The 26,552-nt window shown below is 40.2% G+C and overlaps 1 protein-coding gene across 1 annotated transcript in view; it reads right to left on the bottom strand.

Moving 5' to 3' along the window:
• The window catches only part of TBC1D2B (TBC1 domain family member 2B), a 61,834-nt gene that overhangs the window by 5,173 nt on the left and 30,109 nt on the right, over positions 1-26,552 (bottom strand). Inside the window, exons 3-12 of the mRNA XM_019533385.1 lie at positions 22,435-22,600; positions 15,380-15,543; positions 14,034-14,260; positions 10,991-11,383; positions 9,270-9,380; positions 7,577-7,770; positions 6,554-7,048; positions 2,780-2,897; positions 2,331-2,516; positions 1,264-1,385 (exon numbers count right to left, since the gene is read on the bottom strand). Coding sequence (XP_019388930.1) covers positions 1,264-1,385; positions 2,331-2,516; positions 2,780-2,897; positions 6,554-7,048; positions 7,577-7,770; positions 9,270-9,380; positions 10,991-11,383; positions 14,034-14,260; positions 15,380-15,543; positions 22,435-22,600 — 2,176 coding nt within the window. The remainder of the gene's footprint in view (positions 1-1,263; positions 1,386-2,330; positions 2,517-2,779; positions 2,898-6,553; positions 7,049-7,576; positions 7,771-9,269; positions 9,381-10,990; positions 11,384-14,033; positions 14,261-15,379; positions 15,544-22,434; positions 22,601-26,552) is intronic.

Genomic DNA, 26,552 nt, shown 5'->3' with positions numbered 1-26,552 from the left:
GGAGAAACGGGACTCCAACATTAAAGAAGCTGCCATGCTGTAAGCTGGGCCTGCAATTTAAACCAGGCCCCAATCATAATACATACTATTATAATTGTATTAATCATTATATTATAATTAATTATATTATATTTTAGATGGTTCTGTCTTAAGCAGGCATGCATTTTGCCTATTGAAAAGCTGAGCATTTCCTACACTGGTAGTCTTACATGACTTGTGGGTGCACAAAAAATATTTCATTGTTTCTGTCTAAAAACACTCCGCAGTAGCTTCTTGTGTCACCTGGGGCACACTTTTAGCAGTGTGAGACAACAATTAGGTAGACAACTTGTTATCCTGTCTGTTATTCCAAAGGCATACATAGGCACGTTAATAAAAATTCATCTAGTTAATAGCTTAAAAAACTCAGAAATATATTGTAGTGGAAAGAAATAAATATTAATTCTTCCGGCCTGCTCGAAGCGTTCAGGAATCCTATAAGGTTCTTGTCCTTTTTGTACTACGATTAGGAAGACATGCCTTTTTTTGTGCAAGACTAAATATATATACACAACCCCTGTAACAGTGATTACTCTGCATGTGCTTTCATTGTTAATTTATAAAATCATGAAATATGATGAAAAGTAATTTTATGCATAAAAAGGTGGAATAAAGAGGCTAAAATAATTAAATCATGTCTGTTTTTAGTCAAGTGTCTTGTAAACTGCCACACACTGCCACTGTATTCTGATCAAAGTTCTACACACTAAATTACAAAAGGTGGCACTCTCCTACAAGTTTTAAAGGTTAGTTGCAGGGTGGGATTTAAAAGAGAAACAGAATACAGTGCACAGTAATCAGCTTTTGTACACTGATATTTGTCCTCACTGGAACTTTTCAGGAATGTCAGAATACCATACCCAAGTTTAAAAGGGAGAAAAACAATTAGAATTCCAGTCTTAGATTAATCTGTTTTAGCAAACATGCCCTAGCAATACTAAGAGATTTTGTTTAAAAAGTTCATAGGAGCTTAAATAATCCTCCTTTAAAAGAAAAAAAAAAAATCACCAAATAATTCAGTGTGTATTCAACATCTTTTTATGAAGCCCTCTCTACAACTCTGTGTAAACCTCAGAAGATGAGCACAACATGCCCCCGCCCCCAGTAAACATAAAAATCTTCCACTAAAAACTCCATTCAAATTAGGCAGGGAGAAAAAAAATTAAGTGCTATATCAGTTTCTGGAACCTGTGCTGACTTGTAATACATTTTGGAAATACTTACCTAGCATCAAGAATAGTTCTAGTGAAGTACCGAAGATACTTGAATATGGACATTGAATCTTGCAGTTTTAAAATGTCTTCCTCCTTATACTTAAAAAGTGCCAGGGCAAAACGGAAAATTACCTGATAGCAAAAAAAATATATAAACGTTACATTGAATGCAACATTCACGGTCACATGCACATATAAAACTAATTAGCATTCTTTTTCACATCAATGTGTGCTGTTTGACCCACACAGCTGCAACACTGCTTTTCGTTGCCTGGCATGGCAGTATCTTGCTTCATGGATTACCTGAACTCTTGCAAGATGTGGCAGAAAGAAGAGACATGCAAATTCTTGAACTTTTGCTAGTATTTGCTCAAATCAGTTTTTGGTAGGAAACAGAAAAAAGGCATAAGGATTCTTCCTTCATGCTGGAATGGATCCAGAAATCTTATCCATTATCTTATTGTTTTAAAAATACTTATAAACTGTAAAATGAACACTGACTTGAGAGAAGGCCAAGGGAGAAGCTGATTAGGTAATCCTGATGAGTATCTATAGGTGCAGTTTAAAAGTCTGTGCAAAAACAAATATTTGCTGTAGAGAAGAGAGGCAGTTCAATATCACTTACAGCAAAGATTTGCACTTTCTATTACCTCTGCTTCATGCCATCTTTATTTCAGAGTTCCAACACTAAAATAAAAGCCACTACACAAAAACAAGGAAAACATGAGCCCTGATAAATGTTTTTGGCCTTTACTAAGCAGAAAACACTCATCATATTTGTTCATTTCTCCTTCTCCTGCTTTTATGCAAGAGAAATAAATGCCTGAGTTTTCTTCTTCATAATTAAAATTATATAGCAGATTTCACTGTCAAAATTTAGATGTAAAATAGAAAGAGTTTTTGACTGAAAGCAATTGCTGCCTATTTTAATAAGTTAACCCCTGCCCATCCAGTGTTCAAATCAGCTCTTTAACAAACTTGCAAGGTGTAACCACCTCCACATGAGTAATATCAACACCACAGTACCCAATAACAAGATCTGACAACTGAAAAAAATATTTAGCTCATGCAATTCACCTTTGGTCCCTCATACAGGAAGGAGTCCCATATTTTAAAGAGGATGTCGCTAACCACGCTGTCTACAAATATCACCAGAAACCAGTTAAAAGTTATGAGTGTGTAGTCAACTTTGTACTGTTCAAAGTGAGCATGCAACCGTGGCAGTTTCTCACTCATTAAATCCTTGAACACTCGCTGGTCCACCTAAAGAAAGAGGACAGACATGCTGTTATTACTGCTAAATACTTACAGAGCTCTGTACATGATTCAAAGCAGATCACTTATTGCAGATTATGACAGCATAGAGGCCCATCAGGCCTACCATACTAGGCACTTAAGAGTTACCCATCAGCCAAATACCATAACCTCTGCTTTGTGCAGAAAGAAGTCATCTCCCATTTTATTCTCAAAGCCACAGTTAGTACACAATCCTATCGTAGTTCCATTTTTCAAGGTATAACACATACCTGGGATCCTAGCAGAGTTTTGGTATAATAGTCACGAGGCATGAAAACTTCCACTATTGTTACCAGACACCAAAAAGCATCTTCCTGTTCCAAGTACAGAAGTGCGATTGCTACCAATCTAGAAGTAAATGCAAAAGTTTAAAAAACAAACAAACATATTATAGTAAATTATTTGAAGCAAAGTCACCTCAAAGAAGTCCTTCCAAATCAATGTGATTGCTATTTACACTATAAATACATTAATGTAGCTATATCACTCATCTATAATTGACTGAGTACAAAACACTGGGGTATTTTTAGTGAAAATAGGGTATTGGGCCTTGGTTCAGGAACTAATCCCCCATTTATAACATTGTTTATTATGAGAAAATTGGTTCTGAGTTACAACGTTTCAACTTAAGACTCAGTTTTCAGGAACCAATTGTGTAAGTCCAGGACTGCCTGTATACAAAATAGCATCAGTTAGCCACATATCTGGTTTTCCTGTTTTGCACATGCAAGGGGAGCTATGAAAATCAAAGAATTTCTTTGCATGCAAATAACAGCCGCTGACTCTTGTTTTTCCAAGTAAAATTTTTTAAATTTAATTTAAACTCCCTATATTACCTTACCTTACTCCATTTAGGAGAGAAGAGCTGCTTTGATATAAGCCTTTGAGAGCTTCTTGGACTTTACAAAATAAAAGGAACCACAGTAAAGAATAAATATTACATTTGGCTTAAGCGTTATGAATCTGTTGAATTCTGACATTCTTGGGTGTTTAAAAATCAAATTTGTTAGGTTGCATGCTCTCTTAAAATTCCAGTTCACCCATACTGTTTCTTGCACCTATTTCTGACCACTTTCTAGCCTGGGAGTGGGCAATTATTTCATACGTCTCACCTATGACTGGGGGGCCACTTAATGAGTTTTGGTGAGCTACCAAGGGCTGCACACACAAAATCTTTTAGAAGATATCATTTTAACAAGTTATAGATAAAGAGTGCCATACACTAAAAATCAAACATCTAGTATAACACATTTTAACTGTATTTCAAAAAATAATTTTTTGTCCTGATTTTTTTTTTTTTTTTTTGAGTAGTGTATAGAAGCAATTGCATAAAAGCTAAAAATAAACTTTTACTCTTGTTATATTGTGTGTGGGGGATGTGTGCTTTTGTGTGCGGCAATGGGAGGCTGCCTGTGCACTAGGTCCCAGGAGCTGGCTGGGGTGGGGAGAGGGATGGAGGGGGGCAGGGGACACATGCAGAGATCCCCCAGGCATTGTGAGCAGGTGCAGTCTGCCATCCACCCCGCACATCTGGCCCATGGCTGCCCCTGTGGTGCTCTGCATGGGGCTGAACCCCATCCGCTCCTGCTCGGGGCAGCTCATGCCATGGTCTAGCCTGCAACTGGCCCACATCTATGGACGGCATGGCTCCAGCTGGCACCCACAGCTTCCCAGCAGGGTGTTGCTACTACTGCAGTGGCCCTCCAAGTACTGCTTGGCTCACCGCCTCCCTGGCCTGACTTTCAGCAGCTCTTCCTCCTCCTCCTGCCCTTACCGTGCTGCTCCAGGCAGCAGGTAGCATGGGGAAGCAGCAGGAGCCTTTGGGAATGCATGACAGGCACCACGTGCCCAGAGGTGACTGCTTATCATGCTAGGCAGGCAAAGTGGGTGGAAGGCAACCAGAAGCTGGAGCCCCACACAATGGGGCAGGGCCTACCTGGCTGCAGCCTCCCCCTGCCTGGCTGGGCATGTGGTACCTGGCACATGTCCCCACCAGTCCCCACTCTTTCCCTGTGCTACCTGCTTCCCATAGCAGCACAGCAGGGGCAGGAGGAGGAAGAGCTGCTGGAGACGGGGAGCAAAACAGTGCCTGGGTGGCTGCAGCAGTAGCAGCCCTACTAGGAAGCTGTGCATGCTGGCCAGGGCCATGCTGTCAGCAGACACAGGGCAGGTGTGGGCAGGAGAGCAGCGCTGGCTGCCCCAGGCAAAAGTGGGCAGGGCTTGGCCCCATGCAGAGTGCTGTGGGCCAGATGCAATCAGTTGGCAGGGCATATTTTGCACACCCCTGTTCTAGCCCCAAACCCAGGCCTAGAGATTATTCCTATTCTGGATTAGTTTGCTCGCCTGCAAACAATATTTTGTTACCTGCCAGGAAGAGTTCACTGTTACAGTACTACAATTATTTTCAGGATCTAAACTTTTGTATAAGTTTAAGCACTGGTGAATGAGGAGAGAAAAGGAACATGTTCTTACTATTACCTGTGTCCTCTGCAAATGTGCATTACTTCAGAGAGCAATCAAGACCCTAATTCTTGACCAGATGAGTTATCCTCTGTCTATCATATCACTTCTGTCTAGCATAATAACCTAAATTTGCTAATACCATTTTCCCCCAACTCTGTTACCTGGATTTTCATTTGGCAATAATCACTGTACAATTTAGACTAGGGTTCAGCAACCCCTGGCACGTGTGCCGAGCATGGCACGCAAGGCCATTTTGCTCAGCACACCACTGCCAGCTCAAGCTCTAAGCAGCTGCTGCCAGCCATGGAGCCCAGGCTGCTCCCAGCAGGCGGCTGGGAGGCTGCAAGCCCTGATGCAAGCAGACCGGGCTCCGTGGGCTGGCTGCAGCTGGGAGGCTGCAAACAGCTGCTCCAGGCTCCGGCATGTCGGCACTCTGACACCTTCCAAGGTAGACACTGTGGTTTATTCAGCACTCCAGACAAAAAAAACAAAACAAAACAAAAAAACCCCCCAACACTTTGCCTATCCCGATTTAGATATTTTCAACTGATATTTTTCCTGAGCTATGAAGATCCAGGAAGTGATCAGTCCTTCTTGAATTGGTTCATTTTTTTCAAATCTAAAAAAACAAATTGTACATCTCTTCTCCCTTCAGTTTATGAAGATTTCATTTAAATTATGAAACAGCTAGAAAATCAGTTCTCCAAGAAGTTGTTTGATTCACCCACATGCAGCTAAATGGACATCATTCCCCCCATAACCTCTTTCTCCATTTTATCGTCTGGTAGCTCTGTAGTATCCTAATCAAAGTGTCTTAAAATGGTCAGCATGGAGAAATGCCAACTTCAAAATTGGACTGAGGGGAGAAACCTTCTTTTGTAGGAGATCTCTTAAATACCTATTTGCACGAAGTGGTTCCTGAATCTTTTTCACTATCCAGTTAGGACTGCTAATACCAGGGACATAATTTCCTGACCGGATTTGTACATACAAGATACCCTAGAACACGTGATAGTGTCTGTGGCCTTTATCAGCCAGAGCCTAGTTTAAAAAAAAAGGCCAAAGTCAAAGCAACAGCGACTTCCAGTTGCTTAAGAGCATTATTAATTGTGTGGGTTCCTGCCAATACTGCTTCTTCTGCAAAGAACTTAATCTATAAATTTGTTTCATTTGATATTCTGTTAGCATGGATTTTTTCTTATTAAAATTAAACCAAAGAAATCAAGCTCTGTCAACTTGTGAGCTGATCTGAATATCCAAAAATGTTACCTACTGTACATACTTGAGAGAGGGTTAACTTCAGCATATTATGTTCCTTGTCCTGTCACTACAAGGACAAGTAGTTTGTTAAAATACACTCAAGACAGCCAATGAAGACCAGTAAACAGACTGAAATAGCTTCCAAATTAGCAAATTAAGGTAAAGAGAAAGATCTCTAATGAAATTAGGATAAAATTCACTTTATTGAGGTAATAATAGTTCTAATCCTGCTGAATTAAATTTCACTACACAACCCTTCAATTTTGCATGTTAATTCACACCTGTTAAGACCTTGGCAATATCCTATATCAGGGTTTCTCCATGAAAAGGCTAGCAGCACATTTCGCAGTTTCTGGATCCCTTCAGAAGTAGGTGAAGAATAGTGCTTGTTGTTTGGCAAAGTTCGCAAGAGATCCAGCTCTATTTGTTTGGATGCAGGATTTTGTTTTTCGAGGGCATTCTGAAGCAGTGTTTGGAAATACCCAGGATCAGTACCGTCCTTGAATTTTTTAACATGAAGGTTGATGCACCACTTCCACATCTTGGAACGATGGTCATGGGGAATTCCAGCACGGATGAGATTCTTCAGTTCTGGAATGCGTACCATCTCTCTGTTCATTGTGCTTGCAAAATAGTTTTCCCATTTTACACCCGTGGAAATCTCTTTGTTTTCAGTAAGAGAAATGGATTTCAGATCCAAGGCTCGCACTTTTGCTACTAGTTTCTCTTCCTCATCATCCTCTGGGACTGTCTGGAACCCATAAATATCATATTCACTGTAAAGACAGAGAGAATAGAGTTTCTACGAAATGTCTGCACTCTGGAAATTCTCAAAAACCTAGGGCCAGGTTGTCCTGTATTTGGTAGTTAAAAAATACTGGATAATTTTGCTGCTGCTTCCTTTTGTACCCACTCATGTGCATTCATAGGAAACTTCCACACACACGCTCACAAGGCCACTATGTGATTTCACTGATGTAATAATGTTCAAGTAGATATCTGCTTATATATAGATCTTTCACTGCTACTCATTTGCATGTTAGAAACTGACCCACCAACATACACAAGTTGAGTCAAAAGTCGGAAAAAGTATACTTTGATGGTAAAGTGGTAGAGGACGAGAAAGGACTGTATGTTCATACTGCTGATGTTTTTAATATACCTTTAATACAGATTAAGTTTCCTACTTAAGCTCTATTGCCTGCACTCTCCCCAAGAACAGAATGGACTCTCTACAATGAATTCATTAGATATGAAATAAGCCCTCGGCTATTTTTCCCCTTCTAAGTGGCCTCAAGATTTACCTGACCAGGTGAGGTTTAAAGAAAGCTTGTTCTGGTTGCTCACTGCTGTCCACTTTCAAGGCATCTTCCAGCAACTGGGCAATAACATCACGGGTAGGGCTTCGCTCTTCAGAGCAAACAGGAGTCTTCATTTCTTGAAGCAAGATCAAGTATTTACTTTCTATCTGACACAGCTTAGCCTCCAGGCTAGAATACTAAAAAGAAGAATATACACTCACTATACTCTTTTGAAACAAATATTTACAAAAAATAAATAATCACATTAAGCATTACTCAATACTTGCTCAATAACCACAAGTCTAAAAGACTGAAGAGACACAAAATTTGCAACCTGAAAACAGTTTTGTGCAACAAGATCTTCAAAGCCATTCATATAGTCAGTTCTAGATTTTTTCCCCATTATGGTACTATGAATACCGTATGCTCACTTCTACTAGGAAGGTACTTTTTAAACACTCAAGTTTCTGTGGAAAATAAGCACTCTTTTGATTTGAACATTTGAGCCAAATCCATTTACCCCTTTACGAGCTGCAGCTGTAACCATATTTAAAAAGAACAAACTAATACAAATGTCTTTTAAGGGTGGTTGAGGATTATGCATACATAATTTATCAACAAAGAGATACCAATTAAATAAATTTCAAGCCTGCAAAAGGCAGAGAACTTTCCCCCCACTTAACATCATAGTTAAGTTCTTGAAAACTGCAACTAAGTGAAATGATGTTAAGCAAATCCAATTACAATCACAGTAGCTACCTACTAGCAGGCGGAGGCCAAACAACGTTATAACCGAATATTGGATGACTTTAAATGAGTATGTTCTCTAATAGATCAGGGACGTAGTAACAAAACAACATTAACCAGGATGACGTCAAGTGAAAAGTACATTCTTCCAGAAACTGCTGCCCTTCAGAGTGCAGCAATTAACCCCATACTTTCACTGCTCCTAGACACCTTAGCCCCTAGACCTGGCTACAACAAATCACAGAAACTGCAGGTAAAACATACAAATTCTGCAAGGCTTCCCCATACCTAGAGACACCCTGCTTAAATAACCAACATTCATGTGCATTTACATGCCTACCTGGCCCCAAGCAACCCACTTTGACCACATGTATTCATTCACATTCTCTACTCACATATACACAAACATACTCCACATCAATATGCACCAACATAGCTTACGAAAACATTTATGTACCAAGATTAACACATACTTGACGTGGCACGTAGCATAAAACTCCAAATACAACTATATTTTATGATCTGTAACCTTAAGACAGCAAAAAAGAAAGAAACACAGCTTTGTGCATGGAAATGTATATTATGGTGCTCAAAATTGAATGTTGAGCTAAAAAGTGCAATAGTTTACTTAGCTTCATTCATGACAACAGTGCAAAGAGATCAATTAGAATGAAACATGTAGGCAGAATTCCTCTGACAGTTGTCAGTATATATAAATTACTGCTCTACTCTCAAAGCAGAGTGAAATTTCTTGGGAAAAAAGTTCATCATTATGCAGTATATTGTGGGCATGTGCGTGCACACACACATGCATGTGCACACTAAAATTCTTGAAGAGAAAGTGACTGTGCAGTTCCTAGTAGAAAAAAGATAATTTTCAGTGTTTCACCATCTCTCAATGTCTGTTTAAAGGCACCTCCAAAACAGGTAAACAAGCTTTTAGTCTAACCTTTGCTATTAATGCTCTCTCTCTTGCTTCTGCATTTCTTCGTAGAGCAGAAAGTTCCAAAATCTCCTTGTTTAAAAATTTATTCTGGGTTTTGTAACCTTGAAGATTGTCCTATTGGTAAAAAGGAAAAATATCAGAAGTCTATATATTAATACTTCTATGTAGCAAAATTATCCTAGAAAGTGTACAAGAGAACAGTAGAAAAGTAATGATCATTGATCTAGTTATTTAAATAAATCACCAACCAGAAACTCTCCAGGCTTACAAAACAAACACAAAAAACCTATGTTCTCAGAAATAAGGCAAGGTGAGGCAAGATCATCAGGATGAGTCTGTAGGAATGGGTTCAAGAAATGCCACCATGAAAATACACATCTTTGACAACTTCTAATATCCCTAGTTACAAGTACTACTATCAAAGCTTAAAGTTGTGGGATGAGGTAGAGAAAGATACATTCTCCAAGCATTCTTCTACTGCTATACCCACTTTTTTCTCTTTTGTCATAACACCTGAAACTTTTTTTTTTTTAACCACTTCAATTTAGATAGCAGCCCTTACCCAATGACAAGCCAGTGTTTTTAAATGGTAGTTTAGGGAGCTATCAAAAATTCTTGAAGACACTGACATAAAAACCAAGAACTCTTGGTTTCAAAATGATACCTTTTATCAGCTGGAAAATGGCAAGAAAATTGTCCTTTCCTGCAAGCTTTCAGGATCAAAGTCCCTCCGTCAGGCTCTGGGAAAAGTCTAGATGGTACAAGATGGTAAAAAGTCCCCATTGGTAGGAAATACACTTCATTTTTGCACAAAGGAAGCTGAAGATGGAAGTCTGTCCCTTTGGAACCATGACAGTGTCTTTGTGAGCTGTGTTGAGTAGCTCTTTAATGTGTTGATCAGGTAAAATTCCTTCCCTGGAGGTGTCAGATGGCAGGCAGGGAGGCAAAAAAACCCCTTCCTTGTTGTTCTGCAATGAAGTTTAAAATTCAAAATTGGCTGAAATTCAGCATTTTCCATGTTTCAGGGACTTTGATCTCAAAAGCTTGCAGAAAAGGACAATTTTCTTGCCATTTTCCAGGTGGTCTAATAAAAGGTATCATTTTGGAACCAAGAGTTCTAGTTTTTTTGTATGTCTTTTTGTCTCAGACCAACACAGCTACCCCTGAAGACACTCTAACATCATACACAATTAGAAGCAGTGGGTTACCAGCAACAGGACAAGTACTATTAATTCTAAATATAATTAGTCTTCTTCCTCTTACCTTTGAGAGCTTTCTTCCATTCTAGAGAAGATTTCTTCCCCTTCCTTCCACTGATTTTCTGCTCTCATTTATCCCATGGACCGGCTTTTTTCAATTTGTCTCTTCTGCCATTCCTTTATATTTTCTTTTGCACCTAGATCTTTCCCATTCCCTTGATTACCACAGCACTTCTTCCATACCAAAAACTTTTTTCAGTACTACTGGAAACCAGGTAATGTTGTGCTAATACAGGTAGTAGCAGAGACCAACCAGAAGTCTAGTGGCTATGCAATTACACAGCTATAGAAGAGGCCTACAAGCAAATCCCAATCCTCACTGGAAAGAGAAAAAGCCTCCTACCACTCACTAGCTCAGAACAACACTGCCGGTTTTAGTATTCTCCCCCGGTAGAATATCCTAATGTGAAACATTTTATAGGGAGTAGGGATTTCCCTACCCTAACAGAGAAGCATTGCTCTTACTTTTAGTTTGTCCAACTCCTGTAGTTCCTTATTAGTAGAAGAGGACATGGAAGAATTAGTAATTCCGCTTTGGGAAGATGGATTGTCTTCACAATCACTGAGTTGACGAGACAGTTTCATGATCACTTCATCTTTGGCTTGAATGGTTTCCATTAACATACCCAGCTGCTCATTGAGTTCTCCAACTTTACACTTCAGATTCTTAACTTCTTGTTGGAGACTATCTTTTTCCAGATTTAACTTTTCAAGTTGGTTGTTGAGACCCAAGATCTGACCATCTTTTTGGCGTAGCAGCTCTAATTGGTCTTTCGGAACCCCATCACAAAGATGGCTTGCAAAATAGTTATCATATTGCGAAGACCGGACAGTCTGCTGCAAAAGCCGCACAAGTTCCTGAAAAGAATAAATAAATGAAAGAAGAGGGGAAAAAAGAAGACATTACTACATAATAAAATATAATTACTTGAAAGTCCTCAAATGCTTTACATGAATTGACAACTGGAATAAAATTAGTGGCTTTGCTAAAGCAAACAGCACTAATACTAAATGAGTTCAGATACTCATCTTGATTATGACAGTCTTAAAACCTATCCACTGAGCCAAGCGAAAGACCACAACCTGTAGTGTGTGACAGACTTAGAAACAGGATGTGACAGCTGTGGTCCATTAAGTAACAAGGGATGAAACTCAGCTTGTTAAGAGAAAAATCTTAACAGACTATGGACTTCAACAAGACGCAAGAGCTTCCTTCCAAAACTGAGAGGTGGAAAAAGGGCAAAACACACCAGTGCACTTTCCTTTTGTACTTCAGATGTGTGCTAGAGCTAAGAATTTTTTTTAGGGTTTGTTTAGAAACCCTTGAAGAGAAGGCAAATGCAAATGATTAAACTACCTTGCCAAAAGAAAGGAAGAGTTATTCTGATCTTCACAGAAAGTCTTGAATAATTCCATTGGCAAAGACTTGTTACATAAGCTTATTTTGCAGAATTTTAACTTCATCTTTAAAACGACCTGCAACCCTCAGCCCTGGAAGTGTGAAAACTCTTTAACACTAGGTTGTCTTCCCCATCCAGCTGACCTGACAAAGTTAAAACAGTTATTGACTCTGGAAGCAAAAATCCCAACCTTGCCAGCAGGAAGTTTTACTATTTAATTCCAAGCTCAAAAAGCAATTACTGTGCAGAAAGCTTGGGATCAGCATTGAAACAGTAGTGCATGCTAAGTAAAGCCAGTTAGGATATACGAAGAGATTGAAAATTTACATTTCTTAGACACTTGGACTTGCATCTAAAGTCTGAAAACTCATTTTTGCCACTTGCTGAAAGCCAAGGGATGATATTCCTCTTGTTTCAGATCACTGATAAACCCTGAAGAAAAAGTGAGCTCTCTACTCACTAGAAATATCCCTGGTATAGATTACTACCTTTCTCATTACAAAAATCAACTATCAAAAGCCTGGAGCAGAGAAATGGGCTGGTTCATCCCCAGAAGTATCTGCAAAGACAGGAAGGTAAGAGAGAAATTAAGGTGTTACTTCCCTGAAGACTATGATGACAGATGCAGGCACGGATGCGCTAATGAATCTTTTGGGACCTAATGACAATGCATCTGAAAGTCCACAGAGATTTGGAGACTTGTGGACATATGCTTGAACCAAGGGTCCTGAGACAACTGGCAAATTAAATTTTATTCCCTAGAATAAAAGTAGGTAAAGAGAGACTTTTGACTACATGCAATGTCAAAGCTGTGCTTCTTACAAGAAGTTTCCAGAAATCCTACAAATTTTGATAGAAGAGCTTCCCATGCAACAGGTAGTAAAGATTCAGTCATCTTTCTCTTTCCCTCACTTCTGGCACCCTTCTTTAATTATCTGTTCGTTCCCAAGAGCCTCAACTTATGTGACTGCTAAAGAGACCAGTTCAAGACCCACACACCAGGTTGTTCTGCCCAAGATGGAAGCCAGTACTACACTGATTAGTTAGAATTTGTCACTAATAGGCTGATGCTGATTGGCTCATAAAATCACCTTTCACAAAAAAGATTCTTAAAATATTTTCTTTCAGAAAACAGTGACTCTAGCTTGATATTTTTGTTTTTAAAAAAGGACATTGTTGATGCATTTCTGGATTAGAGAATTAAAAAGAAACTTGCACATAATGTAAAATTTGCTTAATCCCTTGAGTTTCTATTAGTATATATTTTTCACCCTTGGCTCCCGGAAAATACAGAATCCAATTCTATATTTCTGGCTGGATACTCAAGTCCCTCCACTGGAGTAGCCCTAAGTACTTCAAAGATAAGATTTCCAGGTTATTGAGGGAAAAACAGTTATATCTATCTGGACCAATGTTACTTCCAGCTGTTTATGGAGACTTGTGCATGTAGAAGTAAAAATCATTACTGGAGCCGGATCTAGAAAATGGAACCAACTCCAGTATGAAGTAATGACCATTTTCAGATGCAAGTGAAAGCTTCGCTTAATTGGATTAGTCTTTTCCCTCCACAAACCTACAAACAGGAATATACAACTTGAATCCGCTCATGATCTTTTTTCTATAAGGTGTGAGCAAAAAGGCAACAGTGTATGGCTCCGTCCTTCATGGAGATTGCTGAAGCCTTTTATCATGATGTATTATATCCTAGTAGTAATATTAATTTAAAATAAAAAGGTAGGGATTATAGATACAAACTAAAGCAGCAGATGCATCCAAAAGCAAGTGTTCTTTCGGGAATGCAGATACAATTGATAAAGTCTTTAATTATACACAGGGATGCTGGCAAGCACGCTGGTTTCAGCAAGGTATCAAGATGGGAGAGCAGCTGTTGAACTCTATGCAAATTAAGAGTTTGCTTAGGACCGTAATCTTTTCCAGACAGAAAAAACATCTTGACTTCTTATTCTAAGACTCTTATGCACATGTGCATTCAGCACTGCTGCTTAGTAACAACCAGTAACAAATTAAATGGTTAAAAGGATGAATTTACTCTTCTTGTTACCAGGTCTGTTATTGCACTGGTGACCCTTGGCCAAAAACTTGATTACCTTTTGGCTGGACAAGTCTTTCTTTAACCTTTCCAACTCTTCTTGCTGACTCTGAAACTTCAGTTGGATTTCAGAAGCTAGTTTGTTGCCATTACCAGAAGACCACTCAGTTGGAGAGGAGTCGCTGCTATTCCGGTTTCTGCTTGATCCAATCATGTCTTTTAATGGGCGTCTTGCTTTTTGTGGAATGCGTCCAAAATCAAATAAAAAGGTTGAGCTACTCACTCCTGAGAGAGACAATTTATCTAGTTCACTTCATTTATTAGAGAAAATTTCAGTGCAATCAAAATTTCTTTAAAAACATGCCCATTAAAGTTACATGGATTGAAATGAGACTCATTAAATAAGACATTGGTTGAACTGAACAGAATTTTACACATTTGTTATACAAAATAAAAGACATTCCAAGCCACAAAGTTTATTTTGCCATCAAAGCAAATTGACACTGGCTATCAATCGTGATTACTTCCAGTTTGAAGAGCTATGGCCCTAATATTCAAGTCAAACTGGAATAGAAATACACCAGTTCAGAATTCCAGCTAAGCTACTAGTGCTTTGCATAGTACAGTAAAAGCTTTGCTATCTGGCATGAGTGAGGTAAGGAGGGTGCTGGGTATTTAAAACTTCCGGTTATTGGAATTAATGTAGTGGTGACAGTGGCCACCACATGCAAACTCCTTCCTTCCCTCCAACCAACTGGGCAGTGCCTGTGCAGCCCGCAGAGGGGAGCCACTGTCATCACCCCCACTGTCTTCCCCCACTTCCCCACCCAAGAAATACTTCACGTGCATGCCGGATAATAGAGTATTCCGGTTAGTAAAATGCCAGTTAACACAGCTGTTACTGTATAAGGGTCCTATGTTTAGACAGAAGGATTCTTTCCATCTCATTATGTAATTCTTTGCACCAACTGAAGAGATCCTAAGGAACTGTTTATGTTTGTATGAACTTACTGCAAATACTATACGACTAAGAACTGACTCAAGTACTGGTGCAATCCTCTGAAGCAAATTCAACTATATGAGTGACTTGAAACAAGATCTGGATTTTTCTCTTTCCACTTGCAGCCCTACACCTTTATGCAAAATAGATAAAACCTGCGCACCAAGTCAATGACAATGAGTTGTATGCATACTTTTGTCACAAACACACCCTTGGAATACAGTGCTATAGCCAAACTGCTAGAAACCTTAAAATACATCCTAAATGAGATTTTATACACAGGAAGGCATACATCTACAGACACCCAAACTTCCTTAGCAAAAAACCTGACTGAATTCCATATTTTTCCTGACAACACAGATATTTTACTATAATAGATTAACAGGGAAAGAATCAGTCTGTACCTCTATTTCCTTCGAGTAAGTGCCTCCGCTTTTCTTCCAGTGCCATTGATTCCTCCAAGTCCTTTGGAGTTGGATCTAACATCTCCCACTCTTCATTAGTATAAAATACACTTTTACGGTTTTCATTGCTTCCTTTTCCATATCTTAAGGAAGACATTGAATTCCTGTGAAATAAATAAATTGTAACTACACTGACAAAACCAGTTTGTGTGCATTTATTTTTAATACATTAGAAAAATCAGTCATCTGAATGTAGGACATGCTGACAACCAATACAGTCAAGTGGCAGTGGGAAGAGGAGTGACTAAAAGATAACTGTTTTAATAACTGAAATGTGAAATGAAATAATCAAATTGAGAACATGTTTATATATAAATGTACATGTTACCTTAAATTCAGATTTACAGTTAATGAAACCCATTATGAATACATTTTGGTCCCAATTAGTTTGGGAAATTGACTCTGCTCTATAAAGTATAGTTCACATTGTACATATAGACCTTAAACAAGTAAGCCTTCAATAATGGAACCAGAATTTGAAAGTGTTTTTCCTCTTAAACAATATTTATATATAGTTACAAAAAACCTATGTGAAAGTACAAGATACAGCCTTCGATACAGCATACAGATCTTTTTTTTTTTTTTTTTTTTACAAGATGTAGCCTACAGATCTCTGTTAATCAGAATTTAGATAAAGAAAGCAAAATTTAAGTCCTATAACACAAATACGAACTTTTAGTATTAGGACATTGTATTGCCTTATTTCTGTCACTTGTATTCAACTGACAGCAGAGCAGCTTGCTGGAAGCCCAGAACATATGTGATGCAAGAACCGAGATGCAGCAGATCTTTTCATATGCTGCCCTGGGTTTATCCATGTGTTCTGGCAACATATTATGTAGCCTTTAAAAACATCTACTTACTATTCAGTTTCTTATATTAGAGCTTCAGGAAAACTGCTGAGAGTTCAACAGAATAGCAGGTACAGAAGTCAAATTGTTCATGTATCATAATATCATATATACTGAATTTATGTTGTTCAAGAAATCATGCTATTGTTGTTGCACAGATGTTGAGGATGGCCTGCTCAGTCACCTTCATACGAGTGCTGAATTCTGCAAAGTGATTTGCAATGGAATTTCAGAGGCAAGCTCTAGGGCCCAATTTTTTTTTTTTTTTTTTGCTTTGTAGGAAGAGCAACTTATTTTGTATACGAGTAGACAAAAGATTTTATGCTGTAGCAGCCTTGTTGCCAGAAAGGTCTAAACCAAAGCACTTCAAATAATACTTCAAGCACTTTGAATCCAGGATTCAGTGGTGCTGCGCAAGTCCAAAATAACATAATTGTATTTAAGAAACAACTAACTTCTCAGATGCATTTCGCTGATTAAATTTTCTGGGTTTTCCTCCCAATCTTTAAAAATGGAGAATCAATAGATGCTTCCATCCCCTTTCTATGCCAAGCACACCTACATTCTCTTCCCACCCCAACAGCCACTCCCCCTTCCTTTTAACTTAAAGCAATACAAAACTGAATGACTTGCAGTGTATATTTAACCACACACAACTCACTGTTAAGACTACTTGCCTGTTTGTAAATCCTTCCCTCAAGTTTTACAGGAAATCCTATCTGATCTCAGTGATGCAATGCATTGTCCATCTATCATAATACCTATAATTCCAGCTCAGCTCCAGCCTAGAATAAAGTAATTAAGCTGCTTAACTAACATTATTTTACAATTGTTTAAACCACAATTTAATAATTCATAAAGCAAGGAGCAGCTGATTTGCAAAACTGACCAAGATTTGATATCGATATGTATTTTGTCAGCAATCTTTTTCAAACACTTGTTTCTGTATATCTGGGTCTGTCTGATCCATCTATGGCAAAGAGTCCGTAAATTCAAGTGCAACTCAGGTTTTTAGGCTCTATGATGTCCATCTATGTGGAGGGAAGTTCATGGTGCCCAAATAGTTTGTAGGAAACAAGAATCTACATCACAAAACCCACCGACATCTGGAAAGGAATTGTGATTTTCTTTTTTCACAAAAGGAAAGAGCTCTACTTTCCCTCAGCAGCTATTCTGTAAGTGCTCTGTTGCTGAAGGATGCAAGTTTCAAATTCTCGCATTTCAAGAGCATTACAGTCACTTTTCAGTTTAGAATGGAGGCAAGAAAAATATGCAAAATGAACTCTAAAAAAATTGGTCTTCATATACTTCTACAAGGGGTATCCATCATCATAGCAAGTATTCAACTTCTGAACACTTTCTCCAGAAGGTACTTATTTGATGATACAGACAGCTTGACTTTAGTACTTGTCATTAATGACAAAACTGTGCAGCTGGTTGAATTCTTCTCTCATATGCATGGAAGTCATTAATTTTTTTTCACCCTACTGAAACATATCTAAAACACATCACAGGACTTAAGGTTTGCAGCGTCTGAGCCAGTATTTTTCCTTTTAAATAATATTTATATATAGTTACATAAACTATGTGAAAGTTCAAAAAATGATCTTCCAGCTCATTCTATATTTAAAACTACTTTATTTTGTTTTGAAATCCCATCATGCAATTATGTAAGTTGTGGGTTATTACAGTTCGTGCTTCTAAACATGCTGAACTCTATACAAACAAAGCCTCAGGGAGTTGTGAGCGCTGAGGAAAGACTATTCAGGCCAGACCTTTATTTGTGCCACTTGGTTTTTAATCGTTTTAAAAGTTGAAAACAGTTTCAAAGTGAAAACGCATCTTCCAGCTTCACCAAGAGCAATTAGTATATCCATACAATACACTTCTCACACAATACACATGCTTCATCCCTTTAGAATCGGTTTCCTCCTGTTGCTCAAAGTAAATGCAGATATTATAACAGCCATTTCCATGCTGTCAAACAGATCATAACTCTACATTAAATGTTCCACACAAAGATAAACATACAAATCTGTCATTAAATTCTGGTGCAGAGAAAGTTTAGTCTTGTAGCAAATGTAGCTATTCAGAACTGCCAGATTTCTTCCAAAATCCTGGACAAGTCCTCCGAGCTCTGAATCCCAGATCATTCTCTCTACAATGGGACTACTAATACCTTTCTAACAAGGCTCAGAGTTGAAGGCACACAGATAAAACTGATAAGAACTCAGGAAACCCTGTGCAAATGAAAGAGCCTTGGTAAGTATCCTCTGCATCCCTCAACTACCTAAAATGAAAACAACTGCAAACCAATGTATTTTATAAAATTGTGGATCATTTGGAACGTTGTCTTGTTCTCACCATCCCTTACAGTGAAAGTAGAAATAAGTCCAGTTTTAATCATTCTAACTTGATTTTTATTTGGATTTTTAAAGTGTATTATGAAGACAACTAATTACTCCTTCAGGATCTGAATTTGTCAGCACCCTGTATGCAGAAATCCATTACAACTAATCTGAGTTCTACACTGCATCCAAAGAATTACGTTAAGAGCATTGTTCAGCTAGCAAAGTCAAGCACTCATATGGTAGGAAATGCCAATGAGGTTGCCAGTGTAACCTCAGTGCCCCTTTTGCACAGACGTTCTTGTGCCATTAGACAACACCAATACATACTTTTTTTAAAACAAGACCCTTGCCTTCTTCAGAGCCCAAGATGGAGTGGTCTGGAATCAATCAGGCTCATATTAAAAGAGGCTGTTGTCTCAAGAACCCCTGCCTCATTAATGAATTGTTTCTTTATTAATTGGGTACTTTACATCTGTTTCATTGAACGAGGCAGGGTCTAGCAGAGAGCAGAATGGGGTGGAAACAGTCTTGAAATTAAAGATATATCATGATACATGTGCATAAGGGGCCTGAATGGATGTGCCACCTGAAAAAGTCCAACTTGGTTTCCAGCCCAGGCTGTGGGAACATGCACAACAATTGTATAGAGGGAGCAAATGCACTAATATAATTAGCACTAGGGGTTATGATAGCTCATTGTGGATTGAGTTTTTACAGCTTCTAGCTGTTAAACTATCAGTCTCTAACAGGCACAAGCACAAGCACAAGATGTTCTCAGAGGTTTTATACAGGGGCAAGTTTGCACAGATTTTCATAGTGAAGGCAAAAACCACATACCTGACTCAACGACCACACTCTGTTGTCAATTTTGGCATCTCTACTCCAAAAAAAAAAAAAAAAGTAAATAAAAATGGATGCGCTAGAGCAGCAGTGGCCAACTTGTGGCACGTGTGCTACAAGTGGCACAGGCAGCCTGGGTGTGTGTGTGGCACACAACAGATCAGGGTGGGAATCAGACAAGCAGCATAAAGACAGACAGGGGAAGGTGCAGAAAAACCAGCAGACTGGGCAAGAAGCACAGGGCAGAAAGCAGAGCACCTTGTTTGGGCAGGGGAAGGGGATCAAAGTGGTACTTGCGGAGGGTGCAAGGAGAATTTGTGGCATATCTACCACAAAACAGTTGGTTCCCACTGTACTAGAGCATTTAAAAAGAATCAGGAGTTCCAACGTGGGCAAAATGTAATCTTCTCTAGGCTAAGTGTCGGAAGTAGCCAAACATTTTTAGCCCCTTCAGCCTGAAGCAGGCTTAAAAATTTCAGGTTGTCTGACAAAAACTAAACAATTGCAAACAGAGCTTACAGTGCAAGTTGCTGAAGTTGCATACAGCAGAGCTACTAAACCCACCTATATTAATGTAGTCCTATAAAGACTATTGTTAGGAGTCACACAAAGAAAACAACAGTTTTGAGGCACAGTATTTTACTTGAAATCACCACACCGTTCTCCATTAACCCAATCTGCAATTATTCCATGTTACATCTTCCTACTCCGTTTCAATTTTATTCAATATGAAGATTTATTACTGTATTAATGCAGACAAATGCAACTGTATTACTGTAGCTTTACTTTCACTTTGTTTCATGGATTTGAGTATCACAGCCAAAGTAACTCAAGTGAGAAATTACATGCCTTCCTTTTAGTTACAGTACTAACTGAACCGATGGCACCAATTCAATATTTGTGTGCTTGATGCTCAGGGTAGATTACTAGGTGGATCAGAGAAATGGACTCCTATTAGGAATCCAGGCCTCTGAGTGCCACTGCCACTCAAAGCTGCCCATGGTGCTACAGAAATGCAGCTATATGGGTTCTGGCACAGGAGGCAATCTGCCCAGAGCAGCGTAACGTATTCAAGGACACCACTCCGGAGCACGGTAAGTTTAGCATATTTATCATTACCTTGAAATACTTATAAGACTTTCATCTAAAAAATAATGTATAAGCATTAACTAACCAGTAAACATAACACACCACTCTGAATCAAATAATTATTACCCTGTTTTACAAAAAGGAGATATGAAACAATGTTCAACTGTTTGACAGTGTCAGGCATTATCAATCTGGGATTGGCACTCTATAGTTCCTGGATTCATGTAATGGCTTTGTAGCCTGAGCTCAGACTCATGGTGTTCGACAGGATTTGGTTCTTCTCCTCTTCCACAGCCAGAAAAATTACTGATGTATATCCAACTGCATTTTCTACATTAATAACATTAGTAGGTATAAATTGTTTCAAGAGGTACCTGAACAACAGGGGCAATGCACAGCTCAGCTGGTAAGGCAACTGGCTATGGACTGTAAGAACCTGGGTTTAATCCCAGGTGAGAGTAGTGGGTTTTTACTCATCATTTCCTCTGAGGCCCACCCAGACATCTACTGAGTAGTAGGCCTGTGCGAAGCGGCAAGTATTCACTTTGGATTTGAACGATTTGGAGGACAGTGATTCGATTCAGAGTTTCAAATCACTGTTCTGATTCTATTCAGCCAAATCAGATCTGAAAGATTTGGTGCCGCTTCAGAGGTTCAGCCATAGACTAAACAGGCAGCTGACACAGCTGCCTCCAGCTAGTAAATCTGTTGTGGGGATGGATTGGGGCTGGTGCTGGGACAAGATGTCCAGCCAGGGCAGGGGGGCAGGCAGGTGCAGGATGCGGGAGTGGGGCTCTGCCCTGCTGCTGCTTGCTCAGCCAGTGCAGGGATGCGATGCAAGTGCAGCTCGCTCTGGGTGGAAGGGGGCAAGTGGTAACAGGGAATAGCCCATACTCCCAGCACTGCTGCACCCACATCCTGCCCCCCCCGTGCTGGCTGGCAAGTGGTAACAAGACAGAGTCCCTGCTCCCAGCGCTGATGCGGGCATGGTAGTGCTGGCAGTGGGGACTCTGTGCTGCCACTGTTTGGCAGCCGGCACAGTGGGGCGCAGGATGCAGGCGTGGTAGTGCTAGGAGTGGAGGCTATGCCCTGCCGTGCCTGCACCCACCCATCCCCCTGCCCAAGTCCCCAAGTCTGCGGGCAGTCCATGATCACCCCGGTCACTGCTGATACTGCCAGCGGTGCTTTCGGGTAGTCGCTGACCCGTGGTCAGCACTCGCCACCCCTGCTGATGGTGCTGGCAACGTCTGTGGGAGCTCCCTGCTCACCGTCACCAGGCTCCTGCCGGCACAGCCATGCTCCCCCAGCTGCTGGGGGCACGTGCCATTCATGAGCAGGATGCTGATCACATCACTTCCCTCTCATGCTAAGGCTAAAGAAATAGAGGAATCCTGCCGTCACTGCCTCAGCGGCCTGTAAATGGGACACCCTCCCCTCTATTTGGAAATAACTCTACAGAAATAACTTTTAACCAAGATTTCATTATTTTTTTCAATTATCTAGCTAATTTTTTAAAGTTTTTATTAGTTTCTTATATGACCGCAGTATGCCAGCATCTTGTTGCATCTCTGGGCATTTGGTGGGGAACAAGCATAATTCTCACATGAAGGAAATGCAAGAGCCATGAATTTCTTAAAGTGAAATTGGACCAGCTCAGTAGTTGAGATCTAGTCAAGTTTTCAAAAGCAAAACATTTTTCTTCAGGTCAGGTGAGAGCAAACTTACTAACATGCTCAATCTATCCCAAATACACAGGTGGGTTAATACAAGGTCTCATTCTCAGAAATCCTTGCCTCTCACAATTTGTAGACCAGCAAAGCTATATCACTCTTATACTACCATAAAATATGAAGGCAACACTCACTTGATCTCAGTACCCCATTGTTTTAGGGAGAAATTGATGGCACTTGGATGGACTGGTGCAGGTTGGCAAGCTGCTTGTTCTCCCACCAGTTCTGTGGGAGAAGTCTCCAGAGCTAGGACATTTCTAGCTCTCTCTGCTGAGGCATTTTGAGTCAGGATATTCAAATCTGAGGGATGAAAAACAATACAAAACCAAACCAAAATTAAAGACTGTTTTAGGAAATAATTATCACGATTATGTTGAGTGCGACTTGAATTGAGTAATGACTTCAGGACAATATTTCACATTATATAGCAAATTCTCATCTTAAGGTGTCTACAGACATGTTCTGGGTGGGGGTGGGAGGCATTTTTAATTAGAGCAGCTCCTGGATGGCCACTCTAATTAAAATGCCACAACATCACATGTATTCAGCATCCCGTGTTTCAAAATGGCCGCCAGGCACTTTAACTAAAAGGCATTCAATAATTAATCAAGTCTGCTCCGATATATTCTAATTAGAACACATTGGAGCACATGCGTAGACACCCTTAAGTTCTGCCACAACCCCACATATGTCATAGAGCTAAAAAAAGTACATTTAAACAACAAAAAAGATAACAGGACATTGCTCTTATCCTCGGTAATTTATGCTCTCCTTACATTCACACAGTACACAAGATGACAAGCAACACCATAACGAGGTCCAGGGAGCACTTCATGAAACAACACAATGAATCTCAAAACATGCTAGCTACAGGAAACACTATAAAGAGAACAAGTCTATTTTTGAGCCTTTAAACAGCTGTTCTACAGGCTCTTAGAATAAATAGGAGTAGAAAAATCCAAATAGGATTTCAAGTCTTCTTCCATAATGAGAGATCATTCATGAAACATGCCTGACTAGAAGACTTATCTGAAATATTCTCAGTCGACTCCAAAACCAATTCCACATTTAAGAACAACAGTGGTGTACTCAGATACATGTGTGCTTATTAATACTCCTGATGGATTGATGACTCAGAAACTCTACAGAAATAACTTTTAATCAAGGTTATCAAACTGAATGTTGTCACAGACTAGAACACAGGTGGCCAACCTGTATATGCAGATATTAATGCTTGCAGGTAAGTATAACAGGATGTCACCTTCTGAAAAATTATTTGCAACTTATTGCACACATATACTGGGTCTCATATTAGGAAAGAAAGCTATACATTGGGGGGAAATATACATGCTTAGCTCATAAATTTAACACACTCAGTTTTGTTGAGGGAACACTTCTCTCCACCTCCTCCAAATTCATGCACTCTATTCTCCAGCCAAATTTCAAACATTATCCATGTTTGCTTGAACTCAAGAAAACAAAAACATTTGAGAAGATAAAAGACATAATTTTGCTGCCACTTTCCTACCTCAAAAAGCTAGTATGAATTAAAAAATAATAATCTTTGATTAAAATACTTTGCTTGCTAGATTAAGTTTCATAGAGAAGTGAGAGCTTAATTAAAGAAACATTGCTGTAAAGTTGTATTCACGCCATCTCCTGACTACAATTTCTCCACATCACTACAACAAGACGTCCATTTTTAAATACATAGGGAGTAAAAAGAAGGCACCGGGTAATGTGGGGCCCCAGCAGGACATGCTTGGCAACCTGATGGTTGCACCAGATGATAAAGCTGACCTCTTTAACAAATTCTTTGCCTTCATATTTTTGAGCAGGAACTAGGACATCCCCCCCACCAGGATCCCGGATGAGAGGCACAGCCAGGCCCAGGGTTAGAGAGGACCTAGTCAGGGAACTTCTGGTGGGACTGGACATCTTCAAATCAGCAGGTCCATATGATCTCCACCCCAGAGTGCTGAGGGAATTGGCAGAGGCCACTGTAGGACCACTGGCACAGCTCTACAAGCACTTGTGGTTGCTCTGGTGAGGTGCCAGAGGATTGGATTGGAAAAAAGGGCCAATGTGGTCTCCATTTTCAAAAAAGGGAAGAAGGAGGACCCAGGAAAATATAGGCCCATTAGTCTTACCTTGGTCCTGGGGAAGCTCTTTGAGAAAATTATCCAAGAACAGATCTGTGAGGGACCAGCAGGGGAGATTATGCTTAGGGGCAACCAACACGGGTTCATTAAAGGCAGGTCCTGTCAGACCAACCTGGTTGCCTTTTACAATCAGCTCATAAAATCCTTGGACACAGGTGTCGCGGTGAACGTAGCCTTTCTGGACTTTAAGAAGGCCTTCAACACTGTCTCTCACCCCATTCTCATTAAAAAAATTAGGCAACTGTGGCATCGATGCCTACACAGTCAGATGGGTCGCAAATTGGGTGGAGGGCTGCACCCAGAGAGTGGTGACGGATGGGTCATTTTTGACCTGGAGGGACGTGGGCAGTGGGGTTCCGCAGGGCTCGGTCCTCGGGCCCGCACTGTTCAACATCTTCGTCAGCGACTTGGATGAGGGGGTGAAAAGCACCTTATTCAAATTCGCAGATGACACTAAGATGTGGGGAGAAGTGGGCATGTTAGAAGGGAGGGACAGGCTACAACTAGATCTGGACAGGTTACAAGGGTGGGCAGATAAGAACAGGATGGGTTTCAATACTGACAAGTGCAAGGTACTGCACCTGGAAGAACCAGCAGCATACCTACAGGGTAGGGAACTCCCTTCTCATCAGCAAAGAGGCAGAAAAGGATCCTGAAGTCATTGATTCCAAGATGAACATGGGCCACCAGCGTGAGGACATGGACAGGAAGGCTAACTGCACCTTGTCATGCATCCACAGACGCATCATGAGCAGGTCCAAGGAGGTGATCCTCCCCCTCTATGCGATGCTAGAATACTGCGTCCAGTTCTGGGTGCCACACTTCAGGAGGGATATGGACAGCATTGAGAGGGTCCAAAGGAGGACCACTCGATTGATCAGGGGCAGCAGGGCAGGCCTTACAAGAAGAGGCTATGGGACCTGAATCTGTTCAGCCTCCACAAGAGAAGGCTGAGTGGGGATCTGGTGGCTGTCTACAAACTTACCAAGGTGGGCCAGCAGGAAACAGGAGAGACCCTGTTCCCCTGAGCACTACTGGGAATAACTAGGAATAATGGCCATAAGTTGACAGAGTAGGTTCAGGCTGGACATCAGGAGGCGCTACTTCACAGTCGGGGCGGCCAGGATCTGGAACCAACTTCAAAAGGAGGCTAGATAAATCACCTAGTTGGAGTCATTTGACCCCAGCATTCTTTCCTGCCATGGCAGGGGGTCAGACTAGATGATCTGCTCAGGTCCCTTCCGACCCTACCTACTATGAAACTATGCCATACACTCTGCTCTTGTACACTGAAATAAAATGCGTTTCTGATCAAGAGAGCGGTATATTGTCCAACCTACCTAATCCATCTCTCTTGATGCCTGGAAGTGCCTATTTTTCTACGCCCCTAACTTTAATAAGCATATTAAACTGGCTTGAAAAAAATAAATGGCTATAATCTCCAAAAGGTATCAAGACTCTACATCAGTGGTTCCCAATCTTATTAGGCTCAAGGAACACCTTGGAAAATGCCAGCTCTTAGTTTCTACACATTTTTTGAGTACAGAAAGATAAAACAATTCTTCTCTTGCAATCAACTCAGAAAGCTCACAGCCTGTCAGAACGCTTTTTACACAAGGATTCCTCTTTGCAATCAAGGATTATCTTGTGAATCTTGTTTGCACACCTAAACAGTGCTAACATTATGTAGCACCCCACATCACCCTTACAAGGATCGCAAGGTACCCTAGGGTCCTGCAGAATCACTGCCCTAACTGAAAGTAGAAATGAAGCACACATGGTCACGCTGCTAAAAATCATTTGGTAGCTGTTTGTACAGGCTGCAACTAAATTCCATTTTTGCATTGGTGTGGAAAGAAGGTCATACCAAAGCAGGTACTTCATACAGAGTAGGGATGTGAAAGGTTAAATAGTTAACCTTGCACTGATAAGTGCAGCGATAACTAGGGGGGCACTGATAAAGATTTTTTTGGTTGATACTGATGGCCAAGTATTAACCAGCCATATTATAGTTTCATAGTTTGTAGGGTCGGAAGGGACCTGAGCAGATCATCTAGTCCGACCCCCTGCCATGGCAGGAAAGAATACCC

Source organism: Crocodylus porosus, unplaced genomic scaffold (assembly GCF_001723895.1).
Source record: "Crocodylus porosus isolate Cpor-Errol unplaced genomic scaffold, CroPor_comp1, whole genome shotgun sequence".
Taxonomy (NCBI): domain Eukaryota; kingdom Metazoa; phylum Chordata; order Crocodylia; family Crocodylidae; genus Crocodylus; species Crocodylus porosus.
The sequence above is the reverse complement of the archived record's forward strand: the minus strand, read 5'-3'. Positions and strand labels throughout refer to the sequence as shown.